Source organism: Salmo salar, chromosome 11 (assembly GCF_965601325.2).
Source record: "Salmo salar chromosome 11, fSalSal1, whole genome shotgun sequence".
Lineage (NCBI taxonomy): Eukaryota > Metazoa > Chordata > Actinopteri > Salmoniformes > Salmonidae > Salmo > Salmo salar.
The window spans coordinates 2409870-2432154 of NC_138301.1; the positions used below are offsets into that span (position 1 = coordinate 2409870).

Here is a 22285-nt window from a genome sequence, read left to right on the forward strand (position 1 = left end):
TTTGAGGTTTAATGTTTTGATTTGTTACATTAAATAATTCAGTAATGACTTGAAAAAATGCCAATCGTCTGTTTTTATCTCCAGTATGAAACTGCTAACCATTGGCTGCTAACAGCTGTGAGCTGCTTGCTAACTGGCAAGCACATTAAGATCAGGTTGCTTTATTGGTCAACTGCACACAAAGTCCAACTGAAATTTGACTTCTGCTTCTAGCCCAACCCCTCCAAAAGATAAAACCTGTGTGTGTGTCTGAGAGGTGCCATACTGGGTGCTGCCAACAACTTTGAGTACAGACCCTTAGAAATCGGTCGATCGCTCTCTAGTGGCGAAAGAACTGCCAAAAATGCAATGTCAGAGGAGAGTAATTATTCTGTCAAGGAATACTAAGACAAAAGAAGTGTGGCACAGTTTGTAAATGATAACACATTAGTGCAGGAAATGTATTAAAATGCTGGACTTAAACAATTAACTATGCAAATGAGCAAAAGCTCTGCATTAAGGAAATGGCTCAAATAGAAGCCTGTCTCGAATAGGCGCCTGTTGTGTAGAGTGATTTAAGCAAATGTCTGGGCTATTAATTGCATTTTTACGGTAAATCTTAGGCACCACAGGGGCAAGCCAGTTGAAACAAGCCCATAAGATAACCACAAGCCACACTCTCCCAGAATCAATGGGCACATCACCAAGTTCAAAGTCAGCCACAAAATACAGATTTTATTTTTAATATAAGAATGCTATCAGCGGGTGTACTGTTAAAAGTAAGACCGGTACGCAGCCCAAGTCTTAAAACAGTTTGGAGTTCCCATGTGTACTAAACATTTTTTTTCTTCTAATTTCAGAGAACACATCACATCTCACACCTAATATAAGATAGGGAAACCACCATTTTCCAGTTCTGGAGTATTAGCCATCTCACTAAATTAGTGGTATAGGCAACAGTGTCCAACCTGAATTATTGACTATATAGACAGTACCAGTCAAAAGTTTTGACACACCTACTCATTCAAGGGTTTCTTCTTTATTTTGACTATTTTCTACATTGTAGAATAAGATATCAAAACAATGAAATAACACCTGGATTCATGTAGTAACCAAAACAGTACTAAACAAATCAAAATATATTTTAGATTCTTCAAAGTAGCCACCCTTTGCCTTGATGACCGCTTTGCACACTCTTGGCATTCTCTCAACCAGCTTAACCTGGAATGGTTTTCCAACAGACTTGGGAGTTCCCACAAATGCTGAGCACTTGTTGGCTGCTTTTCTTTCACTCTGCGGTCCAATTCATCCCGAGCCATCTCAAATGGGTTGAGGTCGGGTGATTGTGGAGGCCAGGTCATCTGATGCAGCACTCCATCACTCTCCTTGGTCAAATAGGCCTTACACAGCCTGGAGGTGTGTTGGGTCATTGTCCTGTTGAAAAACAAATGATAGTCCCACTAAGCCCAAACCAGATGGATGGTGACATCGGGTGGTGTAGGTGTCCTGGAGGGCAGGTAGTTTGCCCCCGGTGATGCGTTGTGCAGACCTCACTACCCTCTGGAGAGCCTTACGGTCATGGGCGGAGCAGTTGCCGTACCAGGCGGTGATACAGCCCGACAGGATGCTCTCGATTGTGCATCTGTAAAAGTTTGAGTGTTTCTGGTGACGAGACAAATTTCTTCAGCCTCCTGAGGTTGAAGAGGCGCTGTTGCGCCTTTTTCACCACGCTGTCTGTGTGGGTGGACCATTTCAGTTTGTCCGCGATGTGTCCGCCGAGGTACTTAAAACTCCACCTTCTCCACTACTGTCCCGTCTGTGGATAGGGGGGTGCACAATGGTGCATCCTTAAGTTGAGGGTCTTCAGGGCCAAGCCGAATTTCTTCAGCCTCCTGATGTTGAAGAGGCGCTGTTGTGTTCTTCACCACGATGTCTGTGTGGATGGACCATTTCAAGTTGTCATTGATGTGCACACCGATGAACTTGAAGCTTTTAACCCACTCCATTTAACTTGTCTGGTAGGCTCGCGTTGCTTGGCAGCTCGCGGCTGGGTTTCCCTTTGTAATCCGTTGAGTGGGCTGAACCACACAGCCCACCTACTTTCATCATTGAGTTTTTTGCTCATGCTTTGCTTTTGGATTGTGTAGCCTACCCGACACTACCTAAATCTAAGATACTCCTTTTTGTTTGTTCTACTAGACCTCACGCCTGGTAGAGTTGACCTTGTGTCGTACTTTAGAAATGAGAGGTGGGAGAAACAAATAGGCTACGTCACTTGACTGTGCTGGGTGAGTCTATTTGCTGGGATAACAGTTCTCCGCTCGTCACTGTCAAGCGCTCTCCACTCCAGGCATATTAGCCTGGCGTGATGATCGACAGACTCCTATCAGACTCGCACCCTAATTATTTTGGGTGTCTCCGCGACCTTGTCCCCATTTCTAAATGAGGGGGTCCATAACCAACTAAGTGAACCGATATAGATGCTGTTTTGGAAGGGGCGCGCAGGTAACAACAATCACTGAGTTGACGGCAACGTAGTGATTTGGCAATCACGGGTAATCGTCATAATCATAGGCCAATCAGGAAGTACGGATGGTGTATGTCTGTGCATGCGTGTGTGGAAGGGGGTTAAGGAATAATGCTTATTAAGACATTAGGGAAACAGGAAGAGAGGACACCCTGAGAGTTTTAAGTAGGCAGCGAGGGCTAATGGCAAGCCATGGTGAACGAGAGACAGAGCTCTCTGATTGGGGTAGACTGGCAGGCTGGGCTCTGTCGCTATGGGGGCGAGACTTGAGTGACATGGGAGAGAGCAAAGGGTGGTGGTGAAGGAAGGATGCAAAACGGAGGAGGATGAGAGGTGGAGACGTATAAAGAGGACGAAGTGGTGAGCAAAGAGGTGGCTTTATTGAGCGATGGTGACAGACTAGGCATTGTTCGCAGTAGGGCTGACACCATTTAGTTGACTGATTGTTTGGTCGATAGGCTGTTGGTCCAGCAGTGGCAACTGTATAAAGAAAATGTTATGGCACACGAGACACCTGTCTGATTCACACCTGTCTTGAGTGGCCTAATCCATTGCAGAGGCCGCAGGGATGGCACATCAGTATTACATTTACTGTTAAATACCATAATTTCTAATCTACAATGTTTGTTTGCTTACGGTAATTTCTGCAAATGCATTCAATTTATTATTGTTATTATTACAGTTTTACCATTGTCATTGTAGGAGTGGACAGGTTGTTTGCAGAGCACACAACCTAGGCTACACTTGGGAGAAAGTTTGGGTAGATTTAATTCTATTTTCGAGTTGTCAATTTATGAATTGTCTTTTGTTTGGAGCGCTCCTGTAAATCTTGAGTAAGGACACACACCTGATTAGGCCTAGGCTACCTGGCCTGCACGCAAATACAGGCTTATAAATGTGTCCATTTGGGATCTGATTCTATTTCTGATTGCCTTAACTCACGAGCACTGTGGAGCATCTCAAAGGGATTTTTTTTCTTTGCATCAAAGAGCAAATAAACAAAGTCTGTTTTTGCATCCATTGAAAATGACAGTAGTTCCTCAATGTTGCCTATTTGAAAAATATTTCTAGCTATCTCCCTTTTGATAACCACTCAGCATGAAAGGGGGGAAAAAATGCTCTGATCAGGTCGAAGCGTCATAAAAAAGGCCTACCTGATTACTTCTTATCCTTTGCGCAAATAGACTACAGCTGTGTCTGTCTGTCTGGAGCACACTGGCATGGGAAACTGAGGGCCCAGAATATTTTATACAATGTTGCAAGTTTGTTAGCACCGCTTCAGGCAGGACCAAGTTAATAGTTGATACACAGTTTCAAGTTTCTTGCAGACAGGCCATGCGTAGCCTATGCGATTTGTAGCATATTTATTTTTATCAGGGTATTTTCTACCTGCGGGCTGCATTTTTTTTTTATTTGTTGGCATTATGTATGCTATTTTTACATATTGGCAATGGCAATAGAAATTACTTTTAGATTTGTATAATTTTTATTAACCATGTGAAATTGATTTTGAGATATGCAGACTTTTATTATAAATGTGCATATGAAAATCATACTGGCATGCAGATCAGTAGAAATGGTAGGATAACTTGACATTCCAAATGGAAAAGGTTGCCGATCGGGAACTTCAGAAGCAAAGGCCAGCAGCAGCGGGAAGAGGGTTGGCAACATGTTTTTTTTTCTTCTGGTTAGGCAATATTGATCTCTGTCTTTTTCTTCAGTATTTTGTGTGTACATTTTTAATCACAGTGCTTAAAGCATTAGACAAGCTCAGTAACCTACGTATAGTTGATTTTATTCAAACATGTCTATATAATATGGAAAAAACACAACTTAAATTTTTGTTTTTGTCAGGGACAGCCTTGTTCTCAGAGATATTGACCGTGCTCAAGAGAATCAAATCTTCGATTCAATGTGGGTAAATTGTGACTGACTGATCTACAAATAATATTGTAGTGATTTACGATGCAAGGTGATTCTTAGATCTGTCAGTTGCTGCAATGTTGTTTTATAGTGGGGTATTGCTGACCAGGAACTGCTGACACCATTTTAATGTAGTTGGTTCTAGAAACATAGGAAGGAAATGGCTGTTACAATGTGTGTTTTTTTTTCAGTCATCAGTTGCAGAGCCTTAAAAGACATGAAAAGGAGCTATAGGCTTTGCCAGATAGCACCAGCTACACTGGCTAGGTTTCCATCCAGCTTGCAACAGATTTCCATGCCAATATTAAAAAATCTGCATATTTTCACACCAGAGATGTTTCTATCTGACTTTTTGCGGATAAATGGCTGTGCGTGATGACGTAATGCACATAATGTTTTACCGTTAAATTCCCATGTACCGAATGAAAATTACAAGTTAAATGGGTTTCCATCGCATTTTCAACTTTACATATGGTTTTGTCACAAAAACTGTTATATAGCAATTGGTCTTGGCACATGTGCTCTAGCCAACGGCTCATAGATACAGTGTAGGCAGGCTACTTTCATGAGGTTATTATTAATTAAAGTGATATTATTTGTTTTTGTCAAACTGCAGCCAAGCTTCGATCATCATGTCACCAGAATAAGACCCTCTATTTATTGAAAAGGAGCATCAAGCTCATCACCTTACAAATTCACTACCCTGTGAAGTTCATCATAACTTATTTCATCTGTCACCTAATAAACTGCATGCTTTCCCAAGTCGTAGTGGGTGGACCAAACAACATATCATCACATGACTCCAAGTTTACTTCGATATGATGGTTATTATATCAATATTTGTGCATAAAGGCTTTTCCACCGCATAATCAATTTTACAGACTCAAAAAGATACCACCATGTCGAACAAAGAAATATGTCTGTCAGCTTTTTATAAACTTGTACCGACATTTCATGTTTCCATCATCCCGGTCATGTCTTTTTTCCTGCGTCAGGTAATTAATCTGCATGAAATGGTTGGATGGAAACGTGGTTACTGAGGAAGCTTAATGACCCACACACACATCAAACATACACATTCTCTCTCACTAATCTAACACACAAACACGTGCACTAATCTAACACAGATAAACACGTGTACACACACACTCTCATTAATCTAACACACACACGCACATTAATTTACTAACCTAACACAAACAAGCATGGGACGCCAGTGATGCATTCAACCCACACCTGTAGGTCTATGAAAATATTATTTGATCAGAACATCATTAGCAAGCCTCTCAAAGGGCTATAGAGTGCACAGACTGAACTCATGTTTTCAGTGCCACAACAGCAGGTTGAATGTGTGTGATGCCTTTTACAGCCATTGCCAGTTTCTTAGTTAAAGAGACACTCTCGTATACTTTTTAGTCAGTAGTTCTGAAAGTAACTCTCACAAGCCAAAAGTGGTCCCCTTTTTTTGTGTAAGAAGTAATCCAATGTGTAGGCCTACTACGTCATCCATTTTGTGTGATACATTATACATTTTGCAGTGTTATGATATCATACAAATGTATCATTGTGTCATATATTTTGAAAGTTGTATGATATTAGAATTTTGAAATCTGTGTAATATGTTACCAATCCAATTTGTGCAATATGTTATGCATTTGTTGTGCTTAAGATCCCAGTTTTAGGCTCACCCATGGCAAAGGAAGATCCTTAAGGTAGGTTTAAATGGATTTTCAGGGGTCAAATAGCCTTAGCCTAGGCTAGTCAACAAATGTTTTGGACCAGACCAGGAGTTTGAGCATTTGATTGAGCCTGCCTGGAGTGCAGGGTTTGCTTTTTTAGGACTGAGCTATTCCCTTGACTCTATTGCTAGCTCAATCAAGCACAGCTTAAGTATTTGATAGGTTGTGCCTATTTTAATCCAGGTATGGTTTGTGGTTAAAAACATTTACTGACCACAGCAACACCTCTGAGCCGGACTTTGAATTTGAGAGGAAAAAAGAGAGAAGGAAGAAAAGAAGGCTCTTGCTCCTTTTCCCTGTCTTTCTTAGTTTCACTCTCATTTTAACCCATCACTCAATGCCAATCAAGCCGGCAGCACTCCGGGGGTATAACAAGGCAGGAGACCGGGATTAATTTGACATCTCCCGTTAAATGTCATCCGCAATTAAGGCTTATGAGTGCTGGCGTCGGCAAAGAGCGCCAATCAAGATTCCGCCAGCCGGGCGGCCCACGTTAGTTAACCTTCTTCAGGCAAATCAAAGATGGGTGGTGGGAGAATAAAGTGTGTGTGTGTGCATGCCAAAGTAGCCTATTGGTGCAGAGTATGGTCTCCAATGGCAATTCCAACAGGTAGCTTTTCTGCTACCATTACTCAGGTGGGTCACCCCACTCTGTTTCCCCCAGGTGTAAAAACATTTGACCTCTTGGTTTCAATTTCATTCTTTGGTGGTTTTTGTTTTGCAGCCCTGAATGGTGCTTCGGGGGCCTGTGTGTGCCCCACTAAGGGGTGAAATGTACTGTAGAGAAAACACACGAAATAAACTGAGGTGCTTAAACTGATTTGAGTTGTTTTGGAGCCTGGAGTTGCAGACTACTATGCTGAATCTCAAACTGAACACTTGGCCGATGAGCCCTTTATTGAGTGGCCACTTTCTGATCTGTATTGATAGTGATCACTCGAGTCTGCTACCGTTTCAGGCCAAAAGAGAATTGAGACGATGCGCACTTCCATCCTATCTTCCACTTTGTCAATATTCCAATATTCTAAACCCATTCCCAAGCATAGTCTACCACAACCTATCTTGTAGCATAATTCACTATGAAGATTCATGGGTAGCACTTGCTGCCAAGGGCAGCGAGTTGACACAGGATGCCCACTTGGTAGAGAGGCTGCCTGAAGGGCTCAATGGAGCCCTCGGTCACTCGACAATTAGCCATGGAGATTGACTTGATTGACTGGTGAACACGCATATCGCATGATCGAGTGGTCAAAGTGTTCGGTTTAAGATTCAGCCCTAGCATGTTTTATTGGTTTGCCTCCAAATTAGGTGCAGCAAAAATAAAAGCTTCCAAGGGCTCTGAGGAGCTCATCCTTCCAGAATGAAGAAATGTGAGGGAAGGGAAGGGGCTTAAGATTTTAGAGAATGTCAACACACACAAGTTATATCCCGACACCTGTTTTGTTGAGCAGAAGTTGAAACAAATACACACATACGGTCTGAGGCTGTGCTATCAGAGTGGTCATCAGAATGTTATGCCAACCTATTCATTCACAGCCTTTCCTTTTATAAATGTCTGCTCTTTTTATCTAGCTGGATAGTTTGTGGTAGACTAAGGTACAGTATCAGCCTCTAAAACTAGGATACATCAATTCCATAAAACAAAACACACAGCCGCTGTCACACCCTCTCAACAATCCCTACCTTTCTAGCCTAACGGTCAATGTTGATTAATTTCCCTCCGCGTGGTATCTGGTCCAATGTATAGGCCTGCCAGTCAAGCAAGGTCTTCCTCACCGCAGCAGGCTTTTCATGAGCCAACACAGAGCAACAATGCCTTGGGTGCCATGTTCAAGAACCTTAGCCTAGGTAAGGTGCATTTTACTCCAGGCACAGAGTAAATTGCTCCCCATGGAAGAGAAACATTGAGGCTTGATTGAGCTCAACTGCCAAGGTGAGCAGAGAGAATACTTTGCTCTGCATGTAAAAACAATGGTCATTTGGGCTGTTTATCATTTGCGCTGTTGCAGTTGGACAATAAATGGGCTATGGGACCCGATTCAATGTAGGTTAAACCCTAGCCCCTCTAGTAATTAAATAAGATCTCTGTGATAAACCCTCAACGTTCCAGAAGGGGGTAAAAGTTGCAGCAATATTGGTCAGGAAGTAATCCAAACTATTCTACACTGACCAACAATATAAACACAAGATGCAACTACTTTTCAGACAGGCAAACTACTGCTTCTTAACACACTGCTTACTTAACCCGGAAGCCAGCCGCACCAATGTGTCGGAGGAAACACCATTCAGCTGACAACCGAAGTCAATTTGCAGGTGCTCAGCCCATCACAAAGAGTCGCTAGAGCACGATGAGCCAAAGAAAGACCCCCGATCAAACCCTCCCTTAACCCAGACGGCGCTGGGCCAATTGTGCACCGCCCTATGGGGTGCCCGTTCACGGCTGGCTGTGACACATCCCGGGATCGAACACCAGGCTTTAGTGGCACCTCAGCTGCTCCACTCGGGAGGCCCATGAGTAAGACCTTTTAAACAGCTGAACATTCGCAAGACTACAGGGCCAGACCGAATAGCAGGACATATACTCAGAGCATGCACTGACCAGCTTGCAAGTGTCTTCAACCTATCCTGACCAACTTATTTCAAGCAGACTGCCATAGTCCCTGTGCCCAAGAACGCCCAGGTAACCTGCCTAAGTGATTATTGCCTCACATCATGAAATGCTTTTAAAGGCTGGTCATGGCTCACATCAACACCATTATCCCAGAAACCCTAGACCCACTCCAATTCACATACCGCCCCAACAGATCCACAGATGACACAATCTCTATTGCACTCCACACTGCCGTCACCCACCTGGACGAAAGGAATACCTATGTAAGAATTATGTTCATTGATGACAGCTCAGCATTCAACACCCATTGTCCCTTCCAAGCTCATCACCAAGCTCAGGACTCTGGGACTGAAGCCCTTCCTTTGCAACTGGATTCTGGACTTCCGATGGGCCACCCCCAGGCGGTGAAGGTAGGCAACATCTGTGTGGCATGACTGCATGGCTGACGACACGACGATAGTAAGACTGATCACCAAAGACGATGACGTAGCTTATAGGGAGGTGGTCAGACCTAGCAGTGTGGTGCCAAGATAACAACCTCTCCCTCAATGCCAGCAAGACAAAGGAGCTGATCATGGACTACAGGAAACCACATTGATGGGGCTGTAATGGAGCAGATCAAGACCATCAAGTGTCCACATCACTAAGAATTGAACATGGTCCACACAAACCCAAACAATTGTGAAAAGGGTACGACAGCACGTCTTTCTCCTCAGGAGGCTGAAAAGATGTGGCATGGGCCCTCAGATCTTCAAAGTTCTACAGCTGCACCATTGAGTACGTTTATATGCACAGTAATAATTCGATTTTAAACTCATTATGGCAGTAGGCAGATTATGCAATAGTGATGTAAACTCCTTACTCTGCTTATCTTAATCGGCGTGAGGTCAAATTCGAAGTAAGCAAATGCTGATTAAAACACCTGGTTTTCTGAGCAATCGTTCAAGTTTAGGATATGTAAACACTTTAATCTGCATTCCAGCGGTGTATTTGATCTATGCATGTGCTAGCACCAGCCGAGCCAGCCTCCCTCTTTAGCTGGCGAAGTTTCGTAGATTAAAGTTATGAAGTTGGCAGAGGTAAGGGACATACAGGTCCACTGTGAAGGATGATGGATTGGACACAATGAAAGAATTTACTTATTTTATTTAGGCTATTTGTCACATTATGTTGTTTTAGGGTGTCCATTTTTATATACTGAATGTGGCACGATTTATTTGGTCTTTATCTAGCCAATTTTTTTGGCATTGGTTAGGTGGTCGTGTTACATGTGGAGAAATAAGTTGCTTAGAACTGAAGACTTTACATTTTTTAACTGCAGATAAAGGAAACCGCACTGCCCAATGTTAAAACTGGCCCACAAGCTGTCTCTCTTGTGGACATTTTCATTGTAGGCAATATTGATGCAAAATTACAGCCTGGTTAACCAGCCTGATCTCTGCGTTCACCATTCTGTTTCACTTCACGTATAAGTCCAATACCGGTCCAATCAGCATCCTCTCAGGTGGGTGTAGGACAAAATCCTATGTGGCTAAACACTGTGCTTTGAATTAGGCCCTCCTCTGGTTGGTTAAAGGCCATCCAATCCCAGACAAGTTAGTTTTAAAGAATTTCCTTTGTTACAGACATAGTATCAAACTGTTTCCATAAGGAGGAATGCCAGACTGATGAAGTAAAATAAAATATTGAATGCAGCGATCAGGCTTGCCGAAGTACACCTGTCCTGTGAATAATAATGTGATGGGCTGATCTCCTTTTCTAACCTGTCATTGTCTCTTCTTTTTAGGTCCAGCAAAACCATGAACCTTTGCTCCAAATGTTTTACGGGTAGGTGCGTCCACTCAACTCCCCTGACACACCCTTTCCCCTCGAGTTAAGGGAGTTTAAAGCAGATGGCTTTGAGTCATGCAGCAATACCAAAGATTTGTGTGTGTTGGGGAGAGAGTGTGCGTGCGTGGGAGAGACTATGTGAATTGCAGTGTGTGTTAGCATAGGTGAGTATGCAAATGTATAGTTTGTGTGAGTGTGAGCATGGGCGTCTGAGTGCATGTAAGAGGGTATAGTGCCTGAGTGAGTGCATGTATGCGTGCCTGTACCCCACGTGTGTGTGCCAGTGCCATCATGACTGAACGTATATCTGTTTGTTCACGTCCCTGCTGCTGTGTTGTCACAAGTTGGTGTCCCGCTCTGCTGCTGTGGCCAGCATGGAGTGGCTTTAGTGACGCTGTGTAAACAGGGGGATTGTGTGAAGATGAGGGAGGAGAAACCCTCTCTCCTCCACCATTACGCTCCACAGACCTACTGCTGGATAGTGGATCCATACTGTCCTGCCGTGTGTGGCTAAGTGTGACCTCTCGACTACTCTCTCAAACACATACACAACAAGCAGACTCTCACACACACACACACACACGGGGAGATACACAGAGGCATACATTGCATTCGGAAAGTATTCAGACCCCTTGACTTTTTCCACATTTTGTTATGTTGCAGCCTTATACTAAAATTGATCAAATAAAAATTCCTTATCTACACACAATAGTCCATAATGTCAAAGTGAATACAGGTCTTTAGAAATGTTTGCAAACCTGAAATACCTTATTTACATAAGTGTTCAAACACTTTGCAATGAGATTCGAAATTGTGTTCAGGTGGATCCTGTTCCCATTGATCATCCTTGATGTTTCTACAACTTGATTGGAGTCCACCTGTGGTAAATTCAATTGATTGGACATGATTTGGAAAGGCACACACCTGTCTATATAAGGTCCCACAGTTGACAGTGCATGTCAGAGCTAAAACCAAGCCATGAGGTCGAAGGAATCGTCCGTGAGCGCTCCGAGACAGGATTGTGTCGAGGAAAATATCTAGGGAAGGGTACCAAATAAATTCTGCAGTATTGAAGGTCCCTAAGAACACAGTGGCCTCCATCATTCCTAAATGGAAGAAGTTTGGAACCACCAAGACTCTTCCTAGAGCTGGCCGCCTGGACAAACTGAGCAATCGGGGTAGAAGGGCCTTGGTCAGGCCTTGGTCAAGAAACCCGATGGTCACTGACAGAGGACAACCATCTCTCAGACCATGACAAACAAGATTCTCTGGTCTGACGAAACCAAGATTGAACTCTTTGGCCTGAATGCCAAATGTCACGTCTAGAGGAAGCATGGTGGTGGCAGCATCATGCAGTGGGGATGTTTTTCAGCGACAGGGACTGGGAGACTAGTCAGGATCGAGGCAAAGATGAACAGAGCGATCCTTGATGAAAACCTGCTCCAGAGCACTCAGGACCTCAGACTGGGACGAAGATTCACATTCCAACGGGACAATTAACTAAGCAACAAATGGCTGTGCAGCGACGCTCCCTATCCAACCTGACAGAGCTTGTGAGCATCTGCAGAAAAGAATGGGAGAAACTCCTCAAATACACGTGCCAAGCTTGTAGCGTCATACCAAAGATGACTCGAGGCTGTAATCTCTACCAAAGGTGCTTCAACAAAGTACTGAGCAAAGGGTCTAAATACCTATGTAAATGTGATATTACACTTTTTCAATTTGCAAACATTTCAAAAAACCTGTTTTTGCTTTGTCATTATGGGTGTATTGTGTGTAGATTGATGGGGGGGGAAACAATTTAATTAATTTTAGAATAAGGCTGTAACAATGTTTTGGGGGGGGGAAATTAAAGGAGTTTGAATACGTTCCTGAATGCACTGTATGTATATACACACACGCTTAAGTAAGCATATACAGTACGCACACATATACTCTCTTACATACATGCACACACACTTCAATCTCCCCCTTCACAATGAAATGTCTAGAGGGTAGGAGTTATTTTGGAATCCAGCATCTCTCACACATACAAACACACACCCACGCTAGTCACTCTCTTGTATAACCGCAGACATTGAGAAGAAGCAGCCAGGCGAGGACTGTGCCCCAGAGCCTGCCCCCAGCTCAAGCAACAGCCAGTCAGTCATCTTCTATAGCGAATCAAGCAGCAGCAGTAGCCAATCCCTTTCGTCAGCGCCTGTCAGCTCAGAGGACCCGTTGCTCGGAAACACAGAAGCCACGCCTCTACCTGAACAAGATGGTAAGGACAGGAGCCTATGTCCTGCAGTTTGGAATGTTTTTTTTTTTTATATATACCTATGTGATCGACCGCCTCGATTCGTCTTATGTGAAAATGTATTTTTTTTTTTTTTACATTGGATAAAAGTAGAGACTCCAAGCTAGAAAATTGTTTATCATACACTGCAGTTGAGGAACAATGGGGAAGTAATTCTGATTTGGAATTTGGTAACTTTTGAGAAAATGACCCTTGATTGTTTTGGTACACATACTGGAGAGGTCTTTGTATACCCATTCAGCATCATTCACACCCTCTTATATGGAACGCCGTTTGGGTCTTTGCGTGTCAAAAAAGATACACGTCAAATAACGCGTTGACGCGTTAAATAAGCTTTTAATTTGGCAAGTAAAATAACACCGTTTAATTGTAGAATGTTGTGTTGGACTGCAACTTCTGGTATTAGCTCGGTAGTAACTTATTGTTAGCCTATTGAAATTGAACTTCAGGTCATGAAAATAAATAGCTAGCCAGCTACTAAACCCTGTTTCCCAAAGCTGGCATTATAAGCAGTCAGCTAGCTTCATGAGGCTCGACTGGACCAGGTTATGTGTTGTGAAGCTAGCCACAATAAGGATTAGGCACAATTTTGGAATTTGGTGTTTGCTTTCAAAATAAAATCCTATTTAAAAGTAATGCAAAAGGTTACAATTGGTGGAATCATGCCATATTTAGACTATGTCAAACAAGGTTTGAATGTGAAGCAATGAAATGGGGTATCAGTCAACTCGGTGACACCCACAGAACACAACTGTGAAAAGATTACGCAAATATTAGCGTTGTAGCTCTTATCGCGGGACTGTGACGGAAATTTCCTCCCCAGTCAGCTTATTGAGTGTATTGACATTCATGTTGCACTGTACAGCTTTACCTAAGGATTGGGGCTCAAGGATTGGGGCTCAATGAAATGGGGTATCAGTCTACCCAATATATATTTTTCCCAACATCCTCCTCAGAGTTATCAGACTCCAAAACATCCACGCAGTGTTGTTTTTCCTTTATTGTTGACAATAAATGTGTCTCAATTCAGTTCTTTCAGAGTCCCACAATAAGAGCTACGACGCTAATGTTCTCTGGGTGTCACTGAGTAGACTGATACCCCATGTCATTGATCCACAATCTATAGGTAAGGCTGTACAGTGAAATAAGTATGCCCCTCATGCAATTCTAAAGTCTAATACATCCAGTGTGATTTCAACAGATTTTTGTCAAATTAACAAATGCTTGTCTTTTGTTGATTTTTATATAACATTCCAACCGCGTTTAGCATGATCTATTCAATTATGCCATAATTATACTATTTGTATTCATTTGCATCACTGTCAATGACATACTTTTATTTTGAAGGCTAACCGCAAAGTTCACTATTGTGGCTAATCATTATTGTGGGTAGCTTCACATAGATGGGTCAGACCACCATTGATCAAATAAGAACTGTCATATAAATTAGGGTTATTTTAGATGATGACACCAAGCTAGATAGTTAGCTTGCTAACTATAGCTACTGAAACAGATTGTCGTTTTGCTATGTTTTTGGGGAAGAACATCGTTTGCATCCATGCGCTAGCTAGTTTTTTTTATAACCAGCACTGTAGGTATGCGAGACAACTTTACCAGCATCATAGCATACGTATCGATGAAACGTTGTGACATATGAAATACGAGTGATAGTGTAATTAATGTGTAGTAACTACGTAAAAAATGTATCAAAGCGTTAAATTATTATGTGACGTGCAGTCATATTCAGGTCCTGATTGGTCAACAAGCTTATTTGACACGGATCTTTTTTTACATGCAAAGACCCAAATGGCGTTCCGTACTCTTAAGCCTTAGCCCCATCCATATCTTTAAGGATTCACATGTAAGGCTATGTGGCAATCCCACCCTATATCAAATAAAATTGAAGTTTATTGATGCACAGGATACAGAACATGTAAACGGTACAGTGAAGTGGTTACTTGCATAGTAGAAATTCAAAAACAGAGTGTCCAGATAAAATATTTTATAATTATTTGATGACATTTACTCAACACACTTGTCTAAGTTGATGGGTAATGTGAAGGAAATGCTGTAACCAACCCCCAGCCAAATCTAGATAAGTGAATGGGTCACTATTGTAAAGACGTGTACACATGTTCATGAAATGGCCGTAATCACCCAGACACACTTGGCTAATTTGATGGGTCATGTAATAATCTGACCGATGTGGAGTCTTGTTTAGACATGTAGCTAGGTAGCTAGCTAGCTAAACAATGAACCGGCATAATCCCAACTCATACTACTACCAGTACAAACATTGTCATAGCTGTAGTATGAATCTGCAGGTAGCTAAAGCTAACAAACTAGCTTCAATGTTAGCTAGCTAACCTTAGGCTATAACTAACAATGTAAATTGATTCCTGATTCGAATCATATTACTTCACAGATCATACACTTAACGTTAGCTAGCGAGCCAGCAACGTTTGATAGTTATCTAACAGTACGCTTTAAATTACAAAATTAGAAACTTATCTGCAAATGTAGCTAGATTCCTACCCGTATACATGGATGAATGCTTTTGTGGCAGATTGGAACCATTTAACTTTTTGTTTGTAGCTGTTTGGCCAGCGTTGTGTCAAGTCACTCCGGTTCACACTTACCGTGGCGTGTGCAGAAATTAGCCCATCACTTTTTCCAACTGATCTGTCGATAGCACCTGCTGAATTCAGGGCATCAATGTGGTATAGAAAGTAGCAAAACTTGTGTAGTTCTTGATGGCTAATGTTATATCTTTCAACAACAGTGTGATAAAAAGGACTGTCAAGATGTACTGAACAGCTCACGTTATAGACAGAAGCATGCTACATGGCAGACCAATCCAAACTCATCTCTCGGCATGTCCAGCCCACCCATTATCTCAGCCAATCATGGCTAGCGGGAAGGTTCCTGACTTTTTCTGTGGCTAAACCAACTAATTGACCAATTGTATTCGTATTTATGGATGGAATGCAAGTTTGTTATTAAAGCACAAGAAAGTTAACGTTCCAGAAGGCATTTCAGCCCAAAAAACGCATTTTGATAAAAAATAAATGTTTATGTTCAAATGCTGCTCCTGTGAAGTAGTGAAGTGCGACATACACTTAGTTTCCTGAAACGAGTCATATACACAGTACATTTAAAAAACATAACCGGGATTGCACGATAAAGTCAGAGACGTTGTGGTTCCTAGACCTCCAGTTAATACAGATTTTGCGTGTTTCCATGAGACAGACACACAGTCTGCTTTCTTTAATAAACACACACACTTACTCCTTTAGTCCAGGAGCCTGCTATTGCCAAGGACACATCTGCTATTTTCTGCAACAACGGTGGAGCTGCCCAGACCAGTCTATATCTGTCCTGGCATACATAGGAGAGAGAGGTGGGAGAAAGGAAGGCAGTTGGAGTACTGGGCAGATCTTCCACTATCTGGAAGATCTGCCCAGGTTATGTATACAAAGAGGTGGTTACAGTCCCCTTTTAAGTTAGCGATCTGTCATGACTGGGACCCATTTAAATGAACGAAAAAACGGATTTCTGTAGCGATTTAGTGTGAGATACTTGACTTGTCAGTCACATATCGACTCTTGGTTTTTCAACATCAATTCATCCTCTGTAAGACCAAGACATGTCAGACGCAGATTAGATATCAGGCTAGGGCCTCCCGAGTGGCGCAGTGGTCTAAGGCACTAGAGATCCTGGTTCGAGTCCAGGCTCTGTCGCAGCCGGCCGCGACCGGGAGACCCATGGAGCGGCGCACAATTGGCCCAGGGTCGTCTGGGTTAGGGGAGGGTTTGGCCGGCAGGGATGTCCTTGTCCCATTGCGCTCTAGTGACTCCTGTGGTGGGCCGGGCTGACACGGTTGCCAGGTGTACAGTGTTTCCTCCAACACATTGGTGTGGCTGGCTTCCGGGTTAAGCGGTCATTGTGTCAAGAAGCAGTGCGGCTTGGTTGGGTCGTGTTTTGAGGCCGCGCGGCTCTCGACCTTCGCCACTCCCGAGTCCATACGGGAGTTGCAATGATGAGACAAGACTGTAACTACCAATTGGATACCACAAAATTGGGGAGAAATAATAAAATAAAATATATCATAGGTAGCTAAGTAAGCCAAATGTAAAGCTAATTTGGATCCCATTCATTGGATACCATTTATATGTCACGAAAAGGATTAATGCTGCCAAGTTGCTGTTCCAGGAAGTCTAGAAAGGTTTGAGTAAGTCAGAGATTCAGCATTGGCCGCCTTACGCCTATATAATTATTGTCACGACTTCCGCCGAAGTTGATGCCTCTCCTTGTTCGGCGGTGATCGTCACCGGCTTTCTAGCTACCTCTTTTTCCATTTGTTATGTCTTGATATTAACCCTCTGGTTCTCATTATGTTTTGTGCCTGATTGTTTTCTTGTCATCGTGTTAGTTGTTTTGTGTCAGGATTATTTATCCCTGCGTGGATTTTGACTTATGAGTTTCTTTGAGAGTAAAAGTACGTTATTTTACTCAGTTCTGTGTCCTGCGCTTGACTCTATCCTCACCTCCACATAACTGACACTGACAATTATCTACAATTCTACAAATTGAACTGTAAAACTGTGTTGTTTCACTTCTAAATAGGTGACTCTATCCAAACGTAAAATGCCTAGGGCCACAAAACAACATTAGTCTATTAAATGCCTCCACGGAAAAATACATGGGGGAAGAAAAAAATAAAATAATAATAATAAAAAAAAAAAAAAATATATATATATATATATATATATATATATATATATACATACACATAGTCAGAAAATAACAAGATTGCATCATGCCTTGACCCTCCATGTCTGTCAGTCTGCTCTTTGTAGTTGATGGATTGCACCAACCACAAGTCTCTCTTTTCCTTCTTTTTTCCCTTTCTCTTCCAGAAGTCTCCAGCACAGACACAGCCCACGGCATACTAGTATCCACCCCCACAAAACGGCCCTGCAACTCAGGTAGCTACGCCTCGACGGACCTAACACTAGGTTTCCGTGTCAGGCGCCGTGTTCCCACTACGGGCCTGTCAACTCTACTTAACGGAGCCGGAATGGAGTGAGACTGGTGTCGGAGGGAATTGGAATCAACCACTGTTAATTGATCCAAAATGGCAGAGTTAATTGACCCGATAGGTAGACTGTAAATTGAAAGCAATAAGGGGCGATATGGGGAAAGTAGACTACCTCACATTTGTTAGGTAGTTTTCATTAAGTATATTCCCCATGCAATTGAAACACCACCCGCATTTCAGTGAGAAAGTAAGTGAAGTGACCATAGTTTAGGCTCTCCAGTATTATGTAATATGGCTGCAATATTTGGCCTTTCTATCTTATTAAGGTTGACATTAAGGAGTGGACACACATGCACGCACACACACATTTGTCAGCGAGACTTAAACGACTAAGGGACTCCACTTCCCCTGCTGGAGATCACATGTTTCTACCCTCGCTGCTAAAAAGAAGACCCATTAAAAAGGCAGAAAGACTGGAGATACCAAAGGGAGTTCTGCATTCCAAATTGCACCTTATTCCTTACATGGTGCACCCAGAGAGATTCCATAGGATAACGGGCGCGGAGGAATCGATCGTGAATGCCAAAGATTCGCCGGTCAACTTCGCCTAGTTCTCAGATATGTATCGAGCCAAGATCTTTGTTCCACAGCCGAACCAGGGAGGAAAGAAACGTCTCTGGGATGGAGGAGAAAAATCCTGACCTAAAATTGACTACTGGGCAGATGCTTGACTAATTTCTTCAATGGCAGCCATTTTAACTAAAGTACTGTATATGGGTATCATTGTTGTCTGTTATTTTGTTGTAGAATGTGATGGGGGAAATGCTTTAATTATCCCAATGCAGCATTTCTCAAACATCTCCTTGGGGACCCTCAGCCGTTCCTTGTATTTGATGTAGGACACCTGATTCAACTTATCATCAAGCCCTTGGCTGCATTTCAAACTCATAAAAGACACCCTCGTCCACTTACCCTCGTCTTATGCCCTTGGGGGAATCCCCGTCACCATCTTGGAAGTTGGTCCAAACGATTAGCCAAACAAGGGAAGTTCGCAACGTAAGCTCCTCAGCCCTTGTTTTTGATCGAGTTTGCAAGTGTACAGTTATGTTCACTTCGGGGCCTGAAACGCCCCATAATTGAATTTGCGATGATTGTACATCCGCTAAGAAAAGTCTGCCGAAACTTAAAATCAATATGGGAAAGTCAACATAAGTAAAAACGAATGTAAAAAGGTTTGAAATTGTGCTACTAATGCACATGACGGCACAAACACGTCTCAAATCAAATTTTATCTGTCACACGCACCGAGTACAACATGAGTAAGTGTTTCACCTTACAGTGAAATGCTTACTCACAAGCCCTTAAACAACAATGCAGTTTGAAGAAAATCCCTAAAAAAGTAAGAGATAAGAATAACAAATAATTAAAGAGCAGCAGTAAATAACAATAGCAGGGCTATATGCAGGGGGTACCGGTACAGAGTCAATGTGTCAATGTGCGGGGGGCACCGGTGTTGAGGTAATTGAGGTAATTATGTACATGCAGGTAGGGTTGTTAAAGTGGCTATGCATAGGTAACAGAGAGTAGCTGCAGCGTAGGATGGGGCAATGCAAATAGTCTGGGTAGCCATTTGATTAGCTGTTCAGGAGTCTTCTGGCTTGGGGGTAGACGCTGTTAAGAAGCCTCTTGGACCTGGATTTGGCACTCCGGTACCGCTTGCCGTGCAGTAGCAGAGAGAACAGTCTATGACTAGGGTGGCTGGAGTCTTTGACAAGTACAGAATCCAGTTACAGAGGAAGGTGTTTAGTCCCAGGGTCCTTAGCTTAGTGATGAGCTTTGAGGGCACTGTGGTGTTGAACGCTGAGCTGTAGTCAATGAATAGCATTCTCACATAGGTGTTCCTTTTGTCCAGTTGGGAAAGGGCAGTGTGGAGTGCAATAGAAATTGCATCATCTGTGGATCTGTTGTGGTGGTATGCAAATTGAAGTGAGTCTAGGGTTTCTGGGATAATGGTGTTGATGTGAGCCAAGACCAGCCTTTCAAAGCACTCCATGGCTACAGACGTGAGTGCTATGGGTCAGTAGTCATTTAGGCAGGGAGAGGTAGTCATTACAGACTCAGACAGGGAGAGGTTAAATGTCAGTGAAGACCCTTGCCAGTTGGTCAGCGCATGCTCGGAGTACACGTCCTGGTAATCCGTCTGGCCCAGCAGCCTTGTGAATGTTGACCTGTTTAAAGGTCTTACTCACTTCGGCTGCAGAGAGCGTGATCACACAGTTGTCCGGAACTGCTGATGCTGTCATGCACGTTTGTGTTACTTGCCTCAATGCGAGCATAGAAGTTATTTATCTCGTCTGGTAGGCTAGTGCCATTGGGCAGCTTGCAAGCCCTGCCACATCTGACGAGCGTCAGGCCGGTGTAGTACGTTTCGATCTTAGTCCTGTATTGACGCTTTGCCTGTTTGATGGTTTGTCGGAGGGCATAGCGGGATTTTTTATAAACTTCCGGGTTAGAGTCCCGCTCCTTGAAAGTGGCAGCTCTACCCTTTAGCTCAGTGCAAGTGTTGCCTGTTATCCATGGCTTCTTGTTGGGGTATGTATAGTTGAAGTCGGAAGTTTACATACACTTAGGTTAGAAACCCTAAGTGGAAACCCCAACACCACTCCACAAATTTCTTGTTAACAAACTATCGTTTTGGCAAGTCGGTTAGGACATCTACCTTGTGCATGACACAAGTAATTTTTCCAACAATTGTTTACAGACAGATTATGTAACTTCTAATTCACAGTATCACAATTCCAGTGGGTCAGAAGTTTACATACACTAAGTTGACTGTGGCCATGTGTCCCCATGTGCAGTTGCAAACAGTAGTCTGGCATTTTTATGGCGGTTTTGGAGCAGTGGCTTCTTCCTTGCTGAGCAGCCTTTCAGGTTAAGTCGATATAGGACTTGTTTTAGTGTGGATATAGATACTTTTGTACCTGTTTCCTCCAGCATCTTCACAAGGTCCTTTGCTCTTGTTCTGGGATAGATTTGCAATTTTCGCACCAAAGTACGTTCATCTCTAGGAGACAGAACGCGTCTCCTTCCTGAGCGGTATGATGGCTGCGTGGTCCCATGGTGTTTATACTTGCGCACTATTGTTTGTACAGATGAACGTGGTACCTTCAGGCGTTAGGAAATTGCTCCCAAGGATGAACCAGACTTGTGGAGGCCTAGAATTTATTTTCTGAGGTCTTGGCTGATTTCTTTTGATTTTCCCATGATGTCAAGCAAAGAGGCACTGAGTTTGAAGGTAGGCCTCGAAATACATCCACATATAAACCTCCAATTCACTCAAATGATGTCAATTAGCCTATCAGAAGCTTCTAAAGCCATGACATCATTTTCTGGAATTTTCCAAGCTGTTTAAAGTCACAGTCAATTTAGTGTATGTATACTTCTGACCCACTGGAATTGTGATACAGTGAATTATACGTGAAATAATCTGTCTAAACAATTGTTGGAAAAATGACTTGTGTCATGCACAAAGTAGATGTCCTAACCGACTTGTCAAAACGATAGTTTGTTAACAAGAAATTTGTGGAGTGGTGTTGGGGTTTCCACTTAGGGTTTCCAACCTAAGTGTATGTAAACTTCCGACTTCAACTGTCTGTGTGTGTGTGTGTATATATGTGTACATATTAGGGTTATTCTTAATTTTCTGTATGGTAGAATAATAGTGAATACATCAAAAGTATGAAATAACACATGGAATCATGTTCATTTCACTGGACTATAGTAAAGGTCAAATTCAATATTTTATTGCTAATAGTCATTCTATGGATCATTTAGCGATCTTTAAAAAATTACATATGTCAGCATAGAACCCACCGAAGGCTTAGACTTATAATTATTTTGTAACTTATCTTCAGTAAAACTTTGTTTTGACCTCAATTAGCAGTATGCAAATCAGCGAGCCAAATGAACATCTCGTTCATCGATGTGATTAGGTTCCTGACGTTCACCATGAAGATTTGTTCAAAAAGAGCCGTTTGTTCGCAAACGACCCTTCATTAAAACACACTATTAATGGATTGGTGTGGCCTTTTTGTGTGTGTTTTCTTTTTGTGTGCGAGCAGCCTCTGAGTCAGAGAGTGACGCATCCCCAGAGAAGAGAGCACGGGTGGGCCCCGGGTCTAAGGAGTCGTTATCTACCCACGGGGGTCCCAAGCAGAAGAGAAGCCGGCGCTGCCACCGATGCCAAACCAAACTGGAGCTGGTACAGCAAGAGCTGGGCTCCTGCCGCTGTGGTCAGTACACATGCACTCATAAAAACATAGGCCTACATGTCTCC

General features: G+C 42.8%; 1 protein-coding gene across 1 annotated transcript in view; it reads left to right on the forward strand.

The window, feature by feature from the left end:
* The window catches only part of zfand3 (zinc finger, AN1-type domain 3), a 50851-nt gene that overhangs the window by 21600 nt on the left and 6966 nt on the right, over positions 1–22285 (forward strand). The window contains exons 2-5 of the mRNA XM_014126162.3: positions 10566–10606; positions 12684–12872; positions 17828–17896; positions 22071–22241. Coding sequence (XP_013981637.1) covers positions 10566–10606; positions 12684–12872; positions 17828–17896; positions 22071–22241 — 470 coding nt within the window. The remainder of the gene's footprint in view (positions 1–10565; positions 10607–12683; positions 12873–17827; positions 17897–22070; positions 22242–22285) is intronic.